At 30.6% G+C, this 13,871-nt stretch overlaps 6 protein-coding genes across 6 annotated transcripts; 3 read left to right on the forward strand and 3 right to left on the reverse strand.

The window, feature by feature from the left end:
- Positions 1-1,612: 1,612 nt before the first annotated feature.
- GO595_008154 (Bromodomain containing protein) lies at positions 1,613-2,275 on the reverse strand (the record flags this gene model as incomplete). Its single annotated transcript, XM_067921697.1, has 1 exon — positions 1,613-2,275. One exon carries the CDS (start codon positions 2,273-2,275, stop codon positions 1,613-1,615), a length of 663 nt encoding a protein of 220 aa, XP_067771633.1.
- Positions 2,276-2,332: 57 nt separating this feature from the next.
- GO595_008155 (uncharacterized protein) lies at positions 2,333-4,135 on the forward strand (the record flags this gene model as incomplete). Its single annotated transcript, XM_067921698.1, has 1 exon — positions 2,333-4,135. One exon carries the CDS (start codon positions 2,333-2,335, stop codon positions 4,133-4,135), a length of 1,803 nt encoding a protein of 600 aa, XP_067771634.1.
- A 247-nt stretch (positions 4,136-4,382) lies between these two features.
- Positions 4,383-5,693, forward strand: GO595_008156 (MBOAT family protein; the record flags this gene model as incomplete). The annotated part of the gene is made up of 1 exon (XM_067921699.1): positions 4,383-5,693. One exon carries the CDS (start codon positions 4,383-4,385, stop codon positions 5,691-5,693), a length of 1,311 nt encoding a protein of 436 aa, XP_067771635.1.
- Positions 5,694-6,342: 649 nt separating this feature from the next.
- On the reverse strand, positions 6,343-7,389 carry GO595_008157 (CAMK family protein kinase; the record flags this gene model as incomplete). The annotated part of the gene is made up of 1 exon (XM_067921700.1): positions 6,343-7,389. The coding sequence occupies one exon, from the start codon at positions 7,387-7,389 to the stop codon at positions 6,343-6,345; it is 1,047 nt and encodes a 348-aa protein (XP_067771636.1).
- An 807-nt stretch (positions 7,390-8,196) lies between these two features.
- Positions 8,197-9,450, reverse strand: GO595_008158 (uncharacterized protein; the record flags this gene model as incomplete). The annotated part of the gene is made up of 1 exon (XM_067921701.1): positions 8,197-9,450. One exon carries the CDS (start codon positions 9,448-9,450, stop codon positions 8,197-8,199), a length of 1,254 nt encoding a protein of 417 aa, XP_067771637.1.
- Positions 9,451-10,722: 1,272 nt separating this feature from the next.
- Positions 10,723-13,392, forward strand: GO595_008159 (Clan SB, family S8, subtilisin-like serine peptidase; the record flags this gene model as incomplete). The annotated part of the gene is made up of 1 exon (XM_067921703.1): positions 10,723-13,392. The coding sequence occupies one exon, from the start codon at positions 10,723-10,725 to the stop codon at positions 13,390-13,392; it is 2,670 nt and encodes an 889-aa protein (XP_067771638.1).
- Positions 13,393-13,871: the final 479 nt, after the last annotated feature.

Consider the following 13,871-nt stretch of genomic DNA (forward strand, 5'->3'; position numbering starts at 1 on the left):
GAAGAGAATAACAAGAAAAAATTGTGAAGTGAATTCACTCAAAATATATTTTCAAAGTTTTGATAACATTGAACCGACAAGAATTTCAGATTGACTTTTTAAGCACAGAACCTTATAAATTTATCAAATTTACACCAAATTGATAACATTGAATTTTCATTAAAAAGTTTTTAACTGATTTTTTTTGCTAACCCCCGAAACAGCGGTTATTTTTCTGTGAAAAACCGGTTTTCTGGTATTGAATTTTACACGTTAACCTTGATCAAGACAAGCAATGCATGAGACATTTTTCCACCATTTTTCAGCGTAGTAATTTCAAATTCCAAATATATGTAATATAATAAAAATCCTATTTTGTCATCTCGTATAAATCTGGTAATTCATTCAGATATGACAATATTCATATTTATTATGATATATCAAATTGAGGGAATTTTAACATGGAAATTAACTTCCATTGAAATAGCAAAGTAAAAAAACATGCCAAGAAAATGAAACTTATAGGGTAATCGTTTTTTATGACAGACAGACATTGTCAATTATTAAAGCAAAACAACACACAATTTCGTGTATCGTAAAACATTTATAATTCAAATTGAGGGTGTTTACGAACCTATTATTGAAAAAGTTAATTTAAATAATTTTATTTAAGTCAATTTATTTTATTTGGTTCTGAACAAAAGATTCAAGTTTAAGTAAAGAATTTCTTCCTAAATGAGAAAGATCAATTTCTCCGACCTCACTATATTCTGCATCTGGATTCACTTCCTTTAGCACAGCAATGATTTCTTTTGTTATCTTATTTTTTTATGAGCAATCTCCAAAATTTCAAAATGCTTTTTTGGGCTTTAGAATAAAATACAGAAGTTTGGCTGCAAGTTCTTGTGTTGAAGTAATCTTTGAATTTGAAGTATGCCTCGGAAAGTTAGGAAATTTAAAGGAACAATAACAATATCATTGCTTCTAGAAATGTAAAGTTTACAAATGTTACAAAGAAAAAAAAGTGATTACATTTTATTGTTATTGAATTTCTCTAACTTGTTCTTGATATTGAGTATTTTTGAATTGGGAAAAGATATAATAATTATTTCTGAAACAAATTTTCTATCAAAATTTTAAATATTTGCATGTATATTTTTATAATTTTATATTATGATAATTTCTTACTTACGTAAGGGTGTGTAGCTCAGTGGTAGAGCGCTACATTTGCATTGTAGAGGCCTGGGGTTCGATCCCCCACACATCCATTTTTTTGGGTATGGGATTTAATATCATATTTTAGATGTACCTGTTCAAAATAATTTTCGATTTATAGGTAAAATTGTGTTATCTTGTATAAATTTTTCGTTCCCTTTCCCATTTTGATTAAGGATAAAATTTTAATATTAATTCTTAGATTCATTTATTCTTAATTTGATCATTAAAAAAATTGTACCCTTTTATAGTAGTTAAATAATAAAAATTTTAAGATGAATTTACTTTTAAAAGAAAATAATAAAACCATTAAAACACGTTTACACCTTTACTATTGATAACACATTTTTTCCCTTATAATTTTTAAATTTTTTAGAACTAAATTTAAATTATAATATAAAAATCTGATTTATTACATTTATTTATTCTGGTTCTGAACAAAAGATTCAAGTTTAAGTAAAGAATTTCTTCCTAAATGAGAAAGATCAATTTCTCCGACCTCACTATATTCTGCATCTGGATTCACTTCCTTTAGCACAGCAATGATTTCTTTTGATCTGCCTTGTGAAGCGATTTGAGTCAGTGCAGATTGAAGTTCTGTTATTCGACTTATTGTGAAATCTTCATTGTCATTAGTTCCAAGATCTTCTCTAAGTTCAACATTTAATCCGAGTGGAAGATCTTTTAAAATATTTTCAAGGCGTTTACCAAGTTGAATTAATTGATCTTCATAATTCCGTAAGTTCATTGCTTCCAACTGACGTATTCTTTTGTCAAGCCTTTTACGCAAATAAACAGCAGCACCACCAATAATAGAAGTTTCATCATTAAAAAGTATAGCATTATTAAAAATGAGATACATATCATATGCCCATTCTTGAAGGTTAGAATAGCAGTTGTCTTTGAGTTTTTTGTTGACTGTTTGCAAATCCATTTGTTCTTTAATTTTAGATGTATATTCAAGTTGACTTTTTTTGTCAACAAAAGTAAGAGGATGAACAAAAAGCATACAGAGCGGATTGTTTATAAATTCTCTTGTGATCTTTTGACATTGATTCAGAACAGCTGATTTTTCACTCATTTTTATGTAAGACCGTTTGTGTCTCTTTAACGTTCGTATGAGACCGTTAGTTACAAAATGGCATCTGTTCCATATGGCTACGCGCTGCCAATTGCTTCAACATTTTTAGGCTATCAACTACTTAAATGTATTTCAAAGCGAGGAGGTCTTGATATTTTAGGAGCTTCATTCCCAGTTGGAATGACATTAACATCAATTATTTCAATGCTTAGTAATTTCATTGGTGTTACCTCATCATTTGTTGTTGCTCAAATATTGGGGGCTATTACATTAGGCGTAATTTTTTTTATGATTGGGAGAAAGCGAACAATTTATTTGAAATTCCCAAAAACAATCACTATTATTATTCTTATTATTTACATTGTTTTACTTTCTTATATTTCTTACATAGCATATGGTGAAAAAGGAAAAATCATTTCTACAGGATTAAATGATTGTCTTTTAGAATTTGCTTATATAGCTTCTTTTGCCAATGGCACAAACAAACACAGCAACTTTATCAATGGTGTTAAGCTTCCACTCTTTTCAGAAAACCAAGCCAAAACAGAGTATCTTCCATCATTTTATTCTGCAATGATGGTAGTCACAGGTTCTCTAACTGAGCATGCCGTACTTATTCAAACTGTTCTACTTTTTTCTTCTATTGTTATTCTCCAATATTATCTTACCTATAAAATATCTAATAATGAGTTTGTCTCAGTTCTTTCTGTCCCTGTTGCTTTCTTACTTGGTGGGTTTGGCTTTCTCAATTTCATCAACAACACTGAAGATAGGTACAATGCCAATCTTGATTTTGTTTTCAACTATGGTAAGAATAGCTACAATGTTTGGGGGCACCCCATACTTCACTGCTTTATTACATCTCGTCCAGCCCTTTTAACGTTCTCCCTTTCACTCACTGTTCTCAATTTACTTCAATCCAACGGCCTTATATTTTCTGGGATTTTAGTTCTTTTCTGCACAATTGTTCGTGTTCAATCAGGTTTTATATTAACAATAATGTATTTATTTTATTTTCCATCAACCTTTAATCTTAAGCATCTTCTTATCAAAGCAATTTGCATAATTCCAACAGTTTTATATATTATTTATACTGGATTTAAACCCAAAATTACTAATCAATATATGTTTAGTTTTCAATCATATAGTAAGTCCTTACTTCCTCCTGTTAAATTCTCTTTATCTGTATTTGGATTTCTATTTCCAGTCTTAACATTTAGTTTCTTTAATAAGAAACTTATATATCGAACCATTATAAGTTTAATAATCTTTTATTTATTTACATTTGTAACACTTCATAATGAAATTCGTTATAACTTCTTTGAACTTATATCAACAATCCTTCCATTAATAATATCATTATCATATTCAGGAATGATATCATTTACTAAATTATTTAAGAAAGAACATCGAAGTATATTCCATACATTGATATTCTTCATTACATTTTTCATGTGTATATCATCCATAATTGGAATATATCAAAAGATTCAACAGAAAATGCCAATTTGGGATGACGTCGACTATGAAACAGCAGAATATATCATGAACAACACAAATGAAACTGACGTTTTCGTGGGCGCTTCGCATTATGGATGTGGTTGGTCTCCTGCGATTGTCATTGCTGGAAGACAATCATTTTATGAAAATAGCGCTGCATTACATTCTTCGTTGTATGATAATAATGATCACTTTAATAGGATTACAATGTTCATGAATACGAAACAAGGAAAGTTAAACGCGAATTTCTTCATCGCAAGGAAAATGGACGAATGGGAGGGAAGACTAAACCAAATGATCGGAACAATTGTAGATGTGCTATACGCTAATGATAAGTACACTATTTATAAATATGTTTAAATTGATTTGCTTGAATTAACAATAAAAAACAAAATACAGAAAATGTTTTAAAAAGAAATAAATTATCAATGAAAAAAATTTAAAAAATGGAGAAACTGAGGAAAACGATCAAATTCAATTGAATTGTATCTCAAAAAGTTTTATCGTGTTTTGACGAAAGAAATGAGGTGAACAGATACGATCAGAAATTCAAAAGTGAAATGTCAGATACATTGATTTTGAATGGTTTATAAAAAGATGAATTCTAATGAAGTTAGCAACATTATTCCACAATGGATTGTTCGCGTTCACAATCCTTTGTGAGTGCCCTCTTTCATACTTGATAAGAAGGTATGTAACACCAAAAAAAAGACCATATTTCCATATATTTTTCGGTTTCTTAATTTGTTCATATTTGTACGGATTAAAATTTTTACTCGTTCTTGCAAGTTACTTAGTAACATATGCTATGCTTTTCTTACCTGGTAGTTACTGTTTACTATCCTTAATTATCCCGTTTGTTTCACTTGGTATTATTCATGCATATAAATACATGCATGTTGGAGAATGGGGAAGTGATATTTCTGGACTTATCATGTTTAATGCATTAAGATTTTGGACAATTGCATTCAATTTAGCAGATGGACGCAAAAAAGAAATCAAACGAAAACAATGGAAAGATATAGCTATTTCTCGTCCTCCATCTTTTCTTTTATATATTGCTTATTTATTTTCATACAATGGTTTATATTCAGGTCCAGTAATTCCAATTACCACATTTGATGAAATTATGCAAATGAGTAATGATGAAGCCAGTGCCAAGAGTGATTTCAAAGATAGTTCAATTATTTGGCTACAATCATTTATAATGTGTTTAACATATGGAATTGGCATTCGAATAATTCCAGCCGAATTCATTATCTCCGAAAAGTTCATAAGTTTACCATACATTATAAAGCTGTTCATAGGCTGTCTTGAATGCTTCCTCCACATCTCTCGCTACATGTTTGCATGGCTTGGAGGCGAAGCCGGATTTCGAGCTCTTGGTGCGGAGCACGTTAAAACTGTCGATTTTGAGAACTGCCGTTCAATTCGGCTATCGGTCTTTTTCCGTTTACGTTCAATTTCCGAACTTTCACGAGAATGGAATCATACTGTTCATTTTGTTTTAAAGGAGTTTATTCATGTTCGTTTATTGACAGCAGGGTTCCCATATGTAGTCGCACGTGCTGCCACATTTTTGTTCTCAGCATATTGGCATGGCTTCTTGCCCGGATATTACATATTGGCATTTGAAGAAATGATTTTCGGATATTTCGATGATTTAAGAAGAAAATGGTTTGATAAAGTCCTTGAGAAATATATTGGAGAGAAATATGTGTATTATTTCGATATCGCTTGGACACATATGCTGAACTTCTTCATGGGAGCGCCGTTCGACTTGTACTGGGCAGAGCCATACTTTAGGTTTTATAAGATAATGAAATTCGGACCGTATATAGTATTGGCAATAATGATATTGATCGGATACATATTTAAGCCAAAGCAAAATGTTGTGAAACAAACAAAAGTTAATTAGTAAATAAAATCAGATTTTTAATTTGCAATAATTCTTTTTCGTACTTATAAATATAAAAATCAATTTATTATAACGTAATTGCTTAAGCAATTCAATTGAATTAATAAGAAATAAAAATATCACAACAATCCAATGAAAAATATTATACTTTGTGAAATTTGAATTTGATAAAAATACTTATTTTTGATGAATATGGTGTATTGCTTGATGAAAATGGATTTGAATTGTTCAAAAGTGAAATGACCACTTCCTGTGCAGCGGTTGTGTTAAAAAATCAGTAACTTTTTGATTATGGTTTCAAGGGGCTTTTGAGTACTTTATCAAGGACAAGTCCGCAACATGGAAAATCAACAGAACTCAGCTCAATCCCAAGAGTGGAGAAAAGACAAAACAACGCCACTAGAAATTGATCCTGCCGTTCAGGCCAACCTAAGGATACCTACAGATTCCGATAATTTCAAAGATACAGATTCTGAACCTGATTCAATTCCAACAAAACAAACGCCACTTGCCACATCTCGCAGCTCTCCTCCTAACACTAAATCTCAGCCACCAAAAACGCAATCCAAATCTTGTTTTCTTTTGTGAATAAAAAACAAATATCAAAATCAATTTTAATGAACAAACAGCAAACACCGCAAATCAAACATCACCCAAACGAAGAAAACTTTGGGATTATAGATTCTGACCGCGGCTGCTTAAGTTTTCTTGTTCCAACCGCAAATACATATCCTTCACCACAAACTTCACCACTGATTTCCCTGACTGGTAGCAATGGGTTATCATTTGGAGTTATTGGTGGTTTAAGTTGTATTCGCACTGCCTGTGCACCTGTTACATATGGATGCTTCCTTACTTGATCGATATTATATCTGTCATGGATATCAGGCTTAAGCATATGCATTATCATGTCCCACAGAAGTGGGTCACATGTCTTAGGAGGTGTGAGTTCAGTTGTGATAATTGATCGAACAATTTCGAAAACACTTTCACCCTGATATGGAAGTTTTTCGAAGGAAAGAACGTACAGTGTAACGCCAAGTGACCAAATGTCTTCTTTGCCAGGGTCATAATCTTGATCATTTGGAGACCGATCGATCACTTCAGGAGCTTGATAGGCTGGTGTGCCAACAACTCGTGCACAGCTTTCAAAGGAGTGACCAATTCCGAAATCGGTGATGAGTGGAGTTCCATCATGACGCATAAGAATATTCTGTGGTTTTATATCTTGGTGAACAACTCCATTTTTATGTAAGTAAGAAACACCTTCTACAATTTGACTGAATATATAACGAATCTCGTTTGAATTGAATTTATGTTTGGTTAAATTCCCGCAATCAGCGTAATCCATAATGAGGTAAACTGATTGATTTTCTTTGACAAAAATTACTTCATGAAGACCAACAATATTTTTATGGTGAAGCTTATTCATCATTCCAATTTCTCGTTGAAGAAGAGAAACACCAATTGCTGTCTTTGCTAATTGACGAATTCGAATCCGCTTTGCTGCATATAGTTCTGATGTTTCGGTATTGAGTGCAAGAAAAACTTTAGAATATGAACCTTTTCCAATTTCAGTGAGGAGTTTGTATTGGTTAATTTTTTTGATGTAATTATGTTCGCCATATGTTGTATCGATTGCTACGCTGTGTGTAAATAAGCAGTGATCAAGGCTGATGGAACGTTTCGCCATCATATAGGCCAGAAAGACGTTTGAAATTGAAACCTAAAAAGCATTCAAATCTGAAACGATAACATTCAATTCCAACAAAAAGTGCGACATTTACGACAGTTATAACTTTCAGAAAAGATAGGCCATTCTGCCAAAATAAAAAAAATGAAATAATGATCATCGGACCTCATTTTTTAGAAAAGTTTCAAAGGATTATCGCCAGCCTAAGAACAAAAAATTTATTTGTGTCCCTAAAGAGATAAAATTTTTTGTTTTTATATATGCATTTAAATTCAATATTAAACTAGATTTTGGGGTTAAGGTAAAACATTATAATTTTATGAAAAGGAATCAAGTAAACAGTCCTGAATATTTTTTGAAGCTGATTAACATATTTACTTGTTTTGAACAAGAAGGAATTAATGTTAGTGCTAAAGAAATTTGTTTTGTAAGAAATTAACTTTGCAACTTAGCGAGGGGACCATAAATATAGATAAATTATATTCCCTACTAAAAAAGAAACAAATCCTAATGTCAAAGATGTAAAATTGTTTCACATAATTATCAATTTCTTAATTTGATGTATAAAGATAACCTAAGGAAATTAACCAAAATTTATAAATTACATGTTATAACAATGTATCGATTAGAAATTGTTCGATTGAACTAAAACAATTCATCATCTTTAATTAGAGATATTCCAAGAGATTTTTATAAAATCACAGAGAAATTTATATTTTTTTTTTTTTTTTGTTCTCACTTCCAAAAACAAATTACATTAAAATTAATAGATTTATTGACAAATTCCATGGAAAAGTTAATAAATCGAACTCAATTTCCCATTTGTTTTGTATCCAACTCGAACCAATTCATCAAATTTTGGATTTTCTTTTTGATTTTAGCACCAAACGGCGAATCCTCGATTCCCATTTTTTGCGTGTAAATTATTTCGTAGAACTTAATGAGCATAAACCTAAAGTAGAACGGCTCTTTATGGTCAAACAAATATGACAACAATTTCCGATGTTTGCCACCATAATCATCGATTTTCGGTAACATTTCCTCTATTTCGAGAACAAGAATTAATTTGTTACCGATGAAGTTATCAACAAGTGATTGCTTAATGTCACGTTCAAAAGATCGCTCAGTAAATATCATCAAAGATTGTAACTTTTGCGATGATATCGCTATTGGATATAAAATCGGATCTTGAATGATGTTATATTTGGTCGTTGACTCATCAAATAATGGTTCGACTTTAGATTTAATACGAACAAATTCTTTGATGTAATGTTTGGGATTGTCAACATCATTTGGGATAAGAACAAATGGATAATTCGAAAGTTTCTTGAATATTAAATAAAAATATATTTCGGTCATTACATTCATGAAGAAATTAACCTGAGAGATCATGGTCTTTGGTATCACAGAGTCATTGTATTTCTTTCCTTTGGCCGTGTTGTAATATGTTTTCCATTTATTGATCGTATCAATTGTAACTTGTGGAATAACAGAAAAATCAGAAAATGGATTCTTCCCTTTGATTAAGTTCGTAAGGTTTTCAAGTTCAGCGTCTTCAATTGTTGCTGCTTTTTCAGTTTCTAATATGAATTTAACTAAGTCACCTTTAACAAATGACTTAAAATATGAAAATGCAAACAATCCGATTTGAGTCATTACATATTCCTTAGCTGTTTTATTATCAGGGATTGTAATTTGATTTATATAAAGTCTAAATCTTAAGGTGAGAATGTGCTTAACGGATTCAATGGCCTCTTCAAATTCAGGGAAATTGTCGGCGGTTTCATACAAAAAGTCGTGTATCTCCTTTTTTTCAATCAATTTGCCGTACGTTTCATCGGACTTTTCCTTCTTTTCAGGCGGAATACGTTTAGAAGTAAAATGACAAAACCGTTTGATCGAAAATGCATCTTGTAGGACAGTCGAAAGATTTGGTGGTGTAACTTTCTTGTTTAATATCACAGTATATAACTGTAAAATAATTTGAAAGTCAAGTTCTGTTAAACTTAAGAATTGCCCATCTTTGAAAATTATATCACCAATTTGTGGAAGTTCCGAATACATTAATGGCTCTTGCAAGAAGACTCGAGCAACTTCTTCTATTTCTGACTCTTTTGGTGAATGTAAAATGTATTTAGAAAATAAATTATTAAATCCTACTTCGCCAGTATTTTCTTTGAACGTAGTGATTATTGTATTTGTTGATGATATATATGAATAATTCCATACTTTAACTGTGATTTCTAAAAAGTATTTAATGGCCGATACGAAATTTGCATGGTTTATTTTGTTAAGTTCTGAAATTAGTTTAAGTTGATGTTGAGTTAAAAACGATAAACAAAATCGAATTGATTCTAGAAACATACTTTTAATAGAATCATATTTAAATGTAGTATTTTGATCGAATTTTTGTATTAAATTTTCAAGAAGTCTATCTCTAAATTTGAAATTATTTGCTAAATAAGATGCAAGAAGTTTAGGAGCAAGAGGATCTCTTATGTTTTTCATTATGTAATTATAGCCTAATTGTGCATATTCTTCAGAACAAAAACTACCATAAATACTTGGAAAAGTAATTAAAACAAAATAATCTACTATCCAAGGTAAACCTTGATAAGCATTTTGAAGAATAGTAGCTATATCTTGTTGTGATTTATCTCTTGGTTCTGAGTCAACTTCAAATAAATTATTTAAGTAAACTTTAACTTTCCAGTCATCATCCTGATTGTTAGAGAATGTAAAAAGCTCTTTTACAACTGATGTTTCATTTGGATATAAACTTCGAAATAAAATGAGTGAAGATGATTTTGCAAGTGATACCAATTTATGAAATGTTTCTTTACCTTCGTCTATGTATACTTGTGATAACCTATCAGTATCAAAAGAATATAAGTTTTTAAGTATCTCATATGAACTTTTTTCTTCCATTAGATTTCATATGACATTTCGTTTCGACGCTGTATTATGTAAACTTATCAAAACCTATAACGTTTGATGGGGTACAATAATATACCACATCTTTTACCCATAAATCATATTTCTTCAAGAATACTTCAAGTATCATCAGGTTGGTATTACTTACAAATTCTTCTTACTCTTACATCAGTTACTTTAAATGATTATCAAGCAAAATATAACATTTCATTATCAACTTCGAATAGAGTTTCACCATATCTTCATAAATTATATCTAACTGAGAAACAAGTATCATTAATACTTAAAGATAAGACTATTAATCTAATACCTTGTCAACATAATTCAAAATCAATTAAATCTTCTGAATATGGAAAATATATCATCAAATCCACAAGCGATTGGACACCTACTGATTCTAATATGAAATATCGAAAATTCTATTCAGATACCTATGTTGTTGTTGGTGATAAATCTAAACTTATTTCAGATAATCGAATTCTTTCCATTGATGAATATCATCCCCCATCATTTAAGAGCCGATATTCAACAGGATACATCCAAACAGGCTCTGAGTCAGGCACCATCGTAAACGGCTCCCTCGTTTCCTATCGTCCATTGAATTCTGAGCTTGGATTAAATGGTGAAAATCAAGTCATAGGTATTATTGATACTGGTGTTGATTATTATCATCAATTCTTTTATGATCCAGAGCATCCAGTTCTTGAAGGTGTATTTCCGTTAACACATCGTAAAATTATTGGCTATATAAATTATGCTGAAATTTTAGATGGAGCAAATGGCCATGGTACACATGTTTCTGGTATAGCATCAGGGGAAGCATTAAATCCAGAAGATGGCATTTCATTATATAATGGTGTTTCACCAAAATCGAAAATATTTTTTGTTGATATTGGCGATAATAATAATAGTGGAACATTATCAGGGACGTTAGATCTCATGGAGATATTAAATGGGTATAGTAAGACAGGCGTCAGTATTTCATCTAATTCATGGGGCTTTGACGCAGGCCCATTTAATTACACGGCATATATTAATCCATTAACGACAATATTTGATTCTATTTCATATTTATATAACTCTTTACTCCTTATATTTGCTGCAGGTAATGAAGGTATTAATGAGTTAACATTTACTCTTTGTAGTCCTTCTGATAGTAAGAACATATTATCAGTTGCTGCTACTACTTCAACTTCTCTTTCGACAATAGAATATATCAGAAAATGGATATTAGAAACGCCGAATAATGAAAAATATGACTTGAATATTAATTCATATGGTAATGATCCATGGGTTACTACACTTTCAAGTCCAATGAAGAAACTTTGTAATATTTCGATTTTAATTTATAATGAAACAACACAATATTATAATGACACAATTGTAATTGTAAAAAATAATGAAAACATATGTAATGTAATTAAAAACATCGAAAATAAAAACGCGAATGCTATACTTCTAATTCCGGAAGTAACACTAAATAATTGTAACAAAGTTACAATTCCAATATTTACCTTATTAAATGATATTAATTTTACATCATTTAATAACATATCAATTTATCCACTTAATAATTATACGCAAAAAATAGAAAGAGCGTATTTCTCGAGTGTTGGTCCAACATATACTGGTATTTATAAACCAGATATATCATTACCTGGATATCAAATTGTTAGTTCACGTGCTTCATCACCAGATAAAAAAGTTCCAGGTCCAACAAATGTAAAAGAAGCGTTATTAACATTAAGTGGTACATCTATGGCTACACCATCATTAGCAGGTTTAACATCATTAATTCATCAATACTTTGAAGAAGGTTATTATCCTCATTTACAAAAAGATTTACAAAACAAAATAAATCCAACATCATCATTACTTCGAGCGATAATAATTAATTCTGCTAAACCAATTGATTCTGAATTAAGTGGCCCTAATATTTATACAGGTTTTGGTATACCAAATATATCGAATTCATTATTAGCACCTTTACGAGTTCTTGATAATGTTGAAATTAATTCTGATGATAAACATACATATAAATTAAAAGTTAATAATAATAACGAATCATTAAGAGTTACTATGGCTTATTTAGATCCACCAGTCTCTGAAGAATCAACACAATATTTGTTTGCGAATTTGGATTTGTTAATAATATCTCCAACAAAGAAGTTATATGTTGGTAATGGAATCGCGAATAATCAAACAGAACAAATGAATACTATTGAACGAATAATAATTCCGAAAGAAGAAGTCGAAATTGGAGAATATATAATTATTGTCCAATCGAATAAATTCGAAACTTCTTTATTAGGATCAGTCTTTTATTCGTTAGTTATTAATGGTTGTTTTAATCATTCCGATTATAATAATAATCCAATAATTTTACCGAAAGTTATTAATGATGAAAAATGTGAATTCGAATGTTTAAATGAAGGCGAATGTGAAAATGGTAAATGTAAATGTAAAGATGATTACTTCGGTGTTAATTGTCAATCAGAATTCAAGTCAATTAAACCGGATAAAGAAATACAATTCACTGCAAATCCGAACATGTTAAACTTATTAAAAGTTGAGTTAGATGATGATTATGATCAATATGTACCAATAATTAGCACTGAATTTGTATCAGAAGAAAATGTTAATGGTACATTTCAAATTTGTTTGTCACTTGATAAGCCATTTAAATCTTTGTCTGATTATTACGTAGTATGCGGTGTCCCATTACAAGTTCCATCTTTGACAACATCTGTCGATATCCCAATTCCTGACTCCGGCGATTTGCATGACATAACAATTTACATGAGCATTCGATTGATATATCACTCGAAAATCAATATGAGATTCAAAATGATTTTGAATCGAATTTCTCCTTCTGGTAAATCAGGAAATGCGAAAAACACAGTCGCGTTGGTGGTCATTTTGATTGTGGTGCTGCTCGTAGCGTGCGGAGCAGCGCTGCTGTATATGTTCGTGCTGAAGAAGAAATTGAAGAAGGAAAAGAAAGAAAACAAATCGGACTCAAGCGACGAAAGACAAACGCCTTTGATTGACGAAGCAGCAACGCAAATTTGATTAATAAAAGTGGTTTCAAGTTGTTTCATTGTCGATTCGAATTTTCTGTTTTACATTTGGAGAGAAAAGAAAGAAAAGAAATCGGATTCAAGTGATTAAATAGTGACACAAATTTAATAATAAAAATAGGTTTCGAGTTGTCTTATAATTGATTTGCATTTACAAGATTCACATATAGGGAGCAAAGGGGGAAAAAGAAATTGGATTCAAGTGATTAAATAGTAACACAAATTTAATAATAAAAATTGGTTTAGAGCTGTTTCATTGTCGATTCGAATTTTCTGTTTTACTTTTAGAGAAAGGAAATAAATTGGATTCAAGTAACAAAGCAGTAACACAAATTTAATAATAAAAATAGGTTATGAGTTGTCTTATTATCGATTCGAATTTTCTGTTTTACATTTGGAGAGAAAAGAAAGAAAAGAAATTGGATTCAAGTGATGAAATAGTGACACAAATTTAACTATAAAAAATGGTTA

The sequence above is a fragment of the Histomonas meleagridis genome (genome assembly GCF_020186115.1).
Source record: "Histomonas meleagridis strain 2922-C6/04-10x chromosome Unknown contig_60, whole genome shotgun sequence".
Classification (NCBI taxonomy): domain Eukaryota; phylum Parabasalia; order Tritrichomonadida; family Dientamoebidae; genus Histomonas; species Histomonas meleagridis.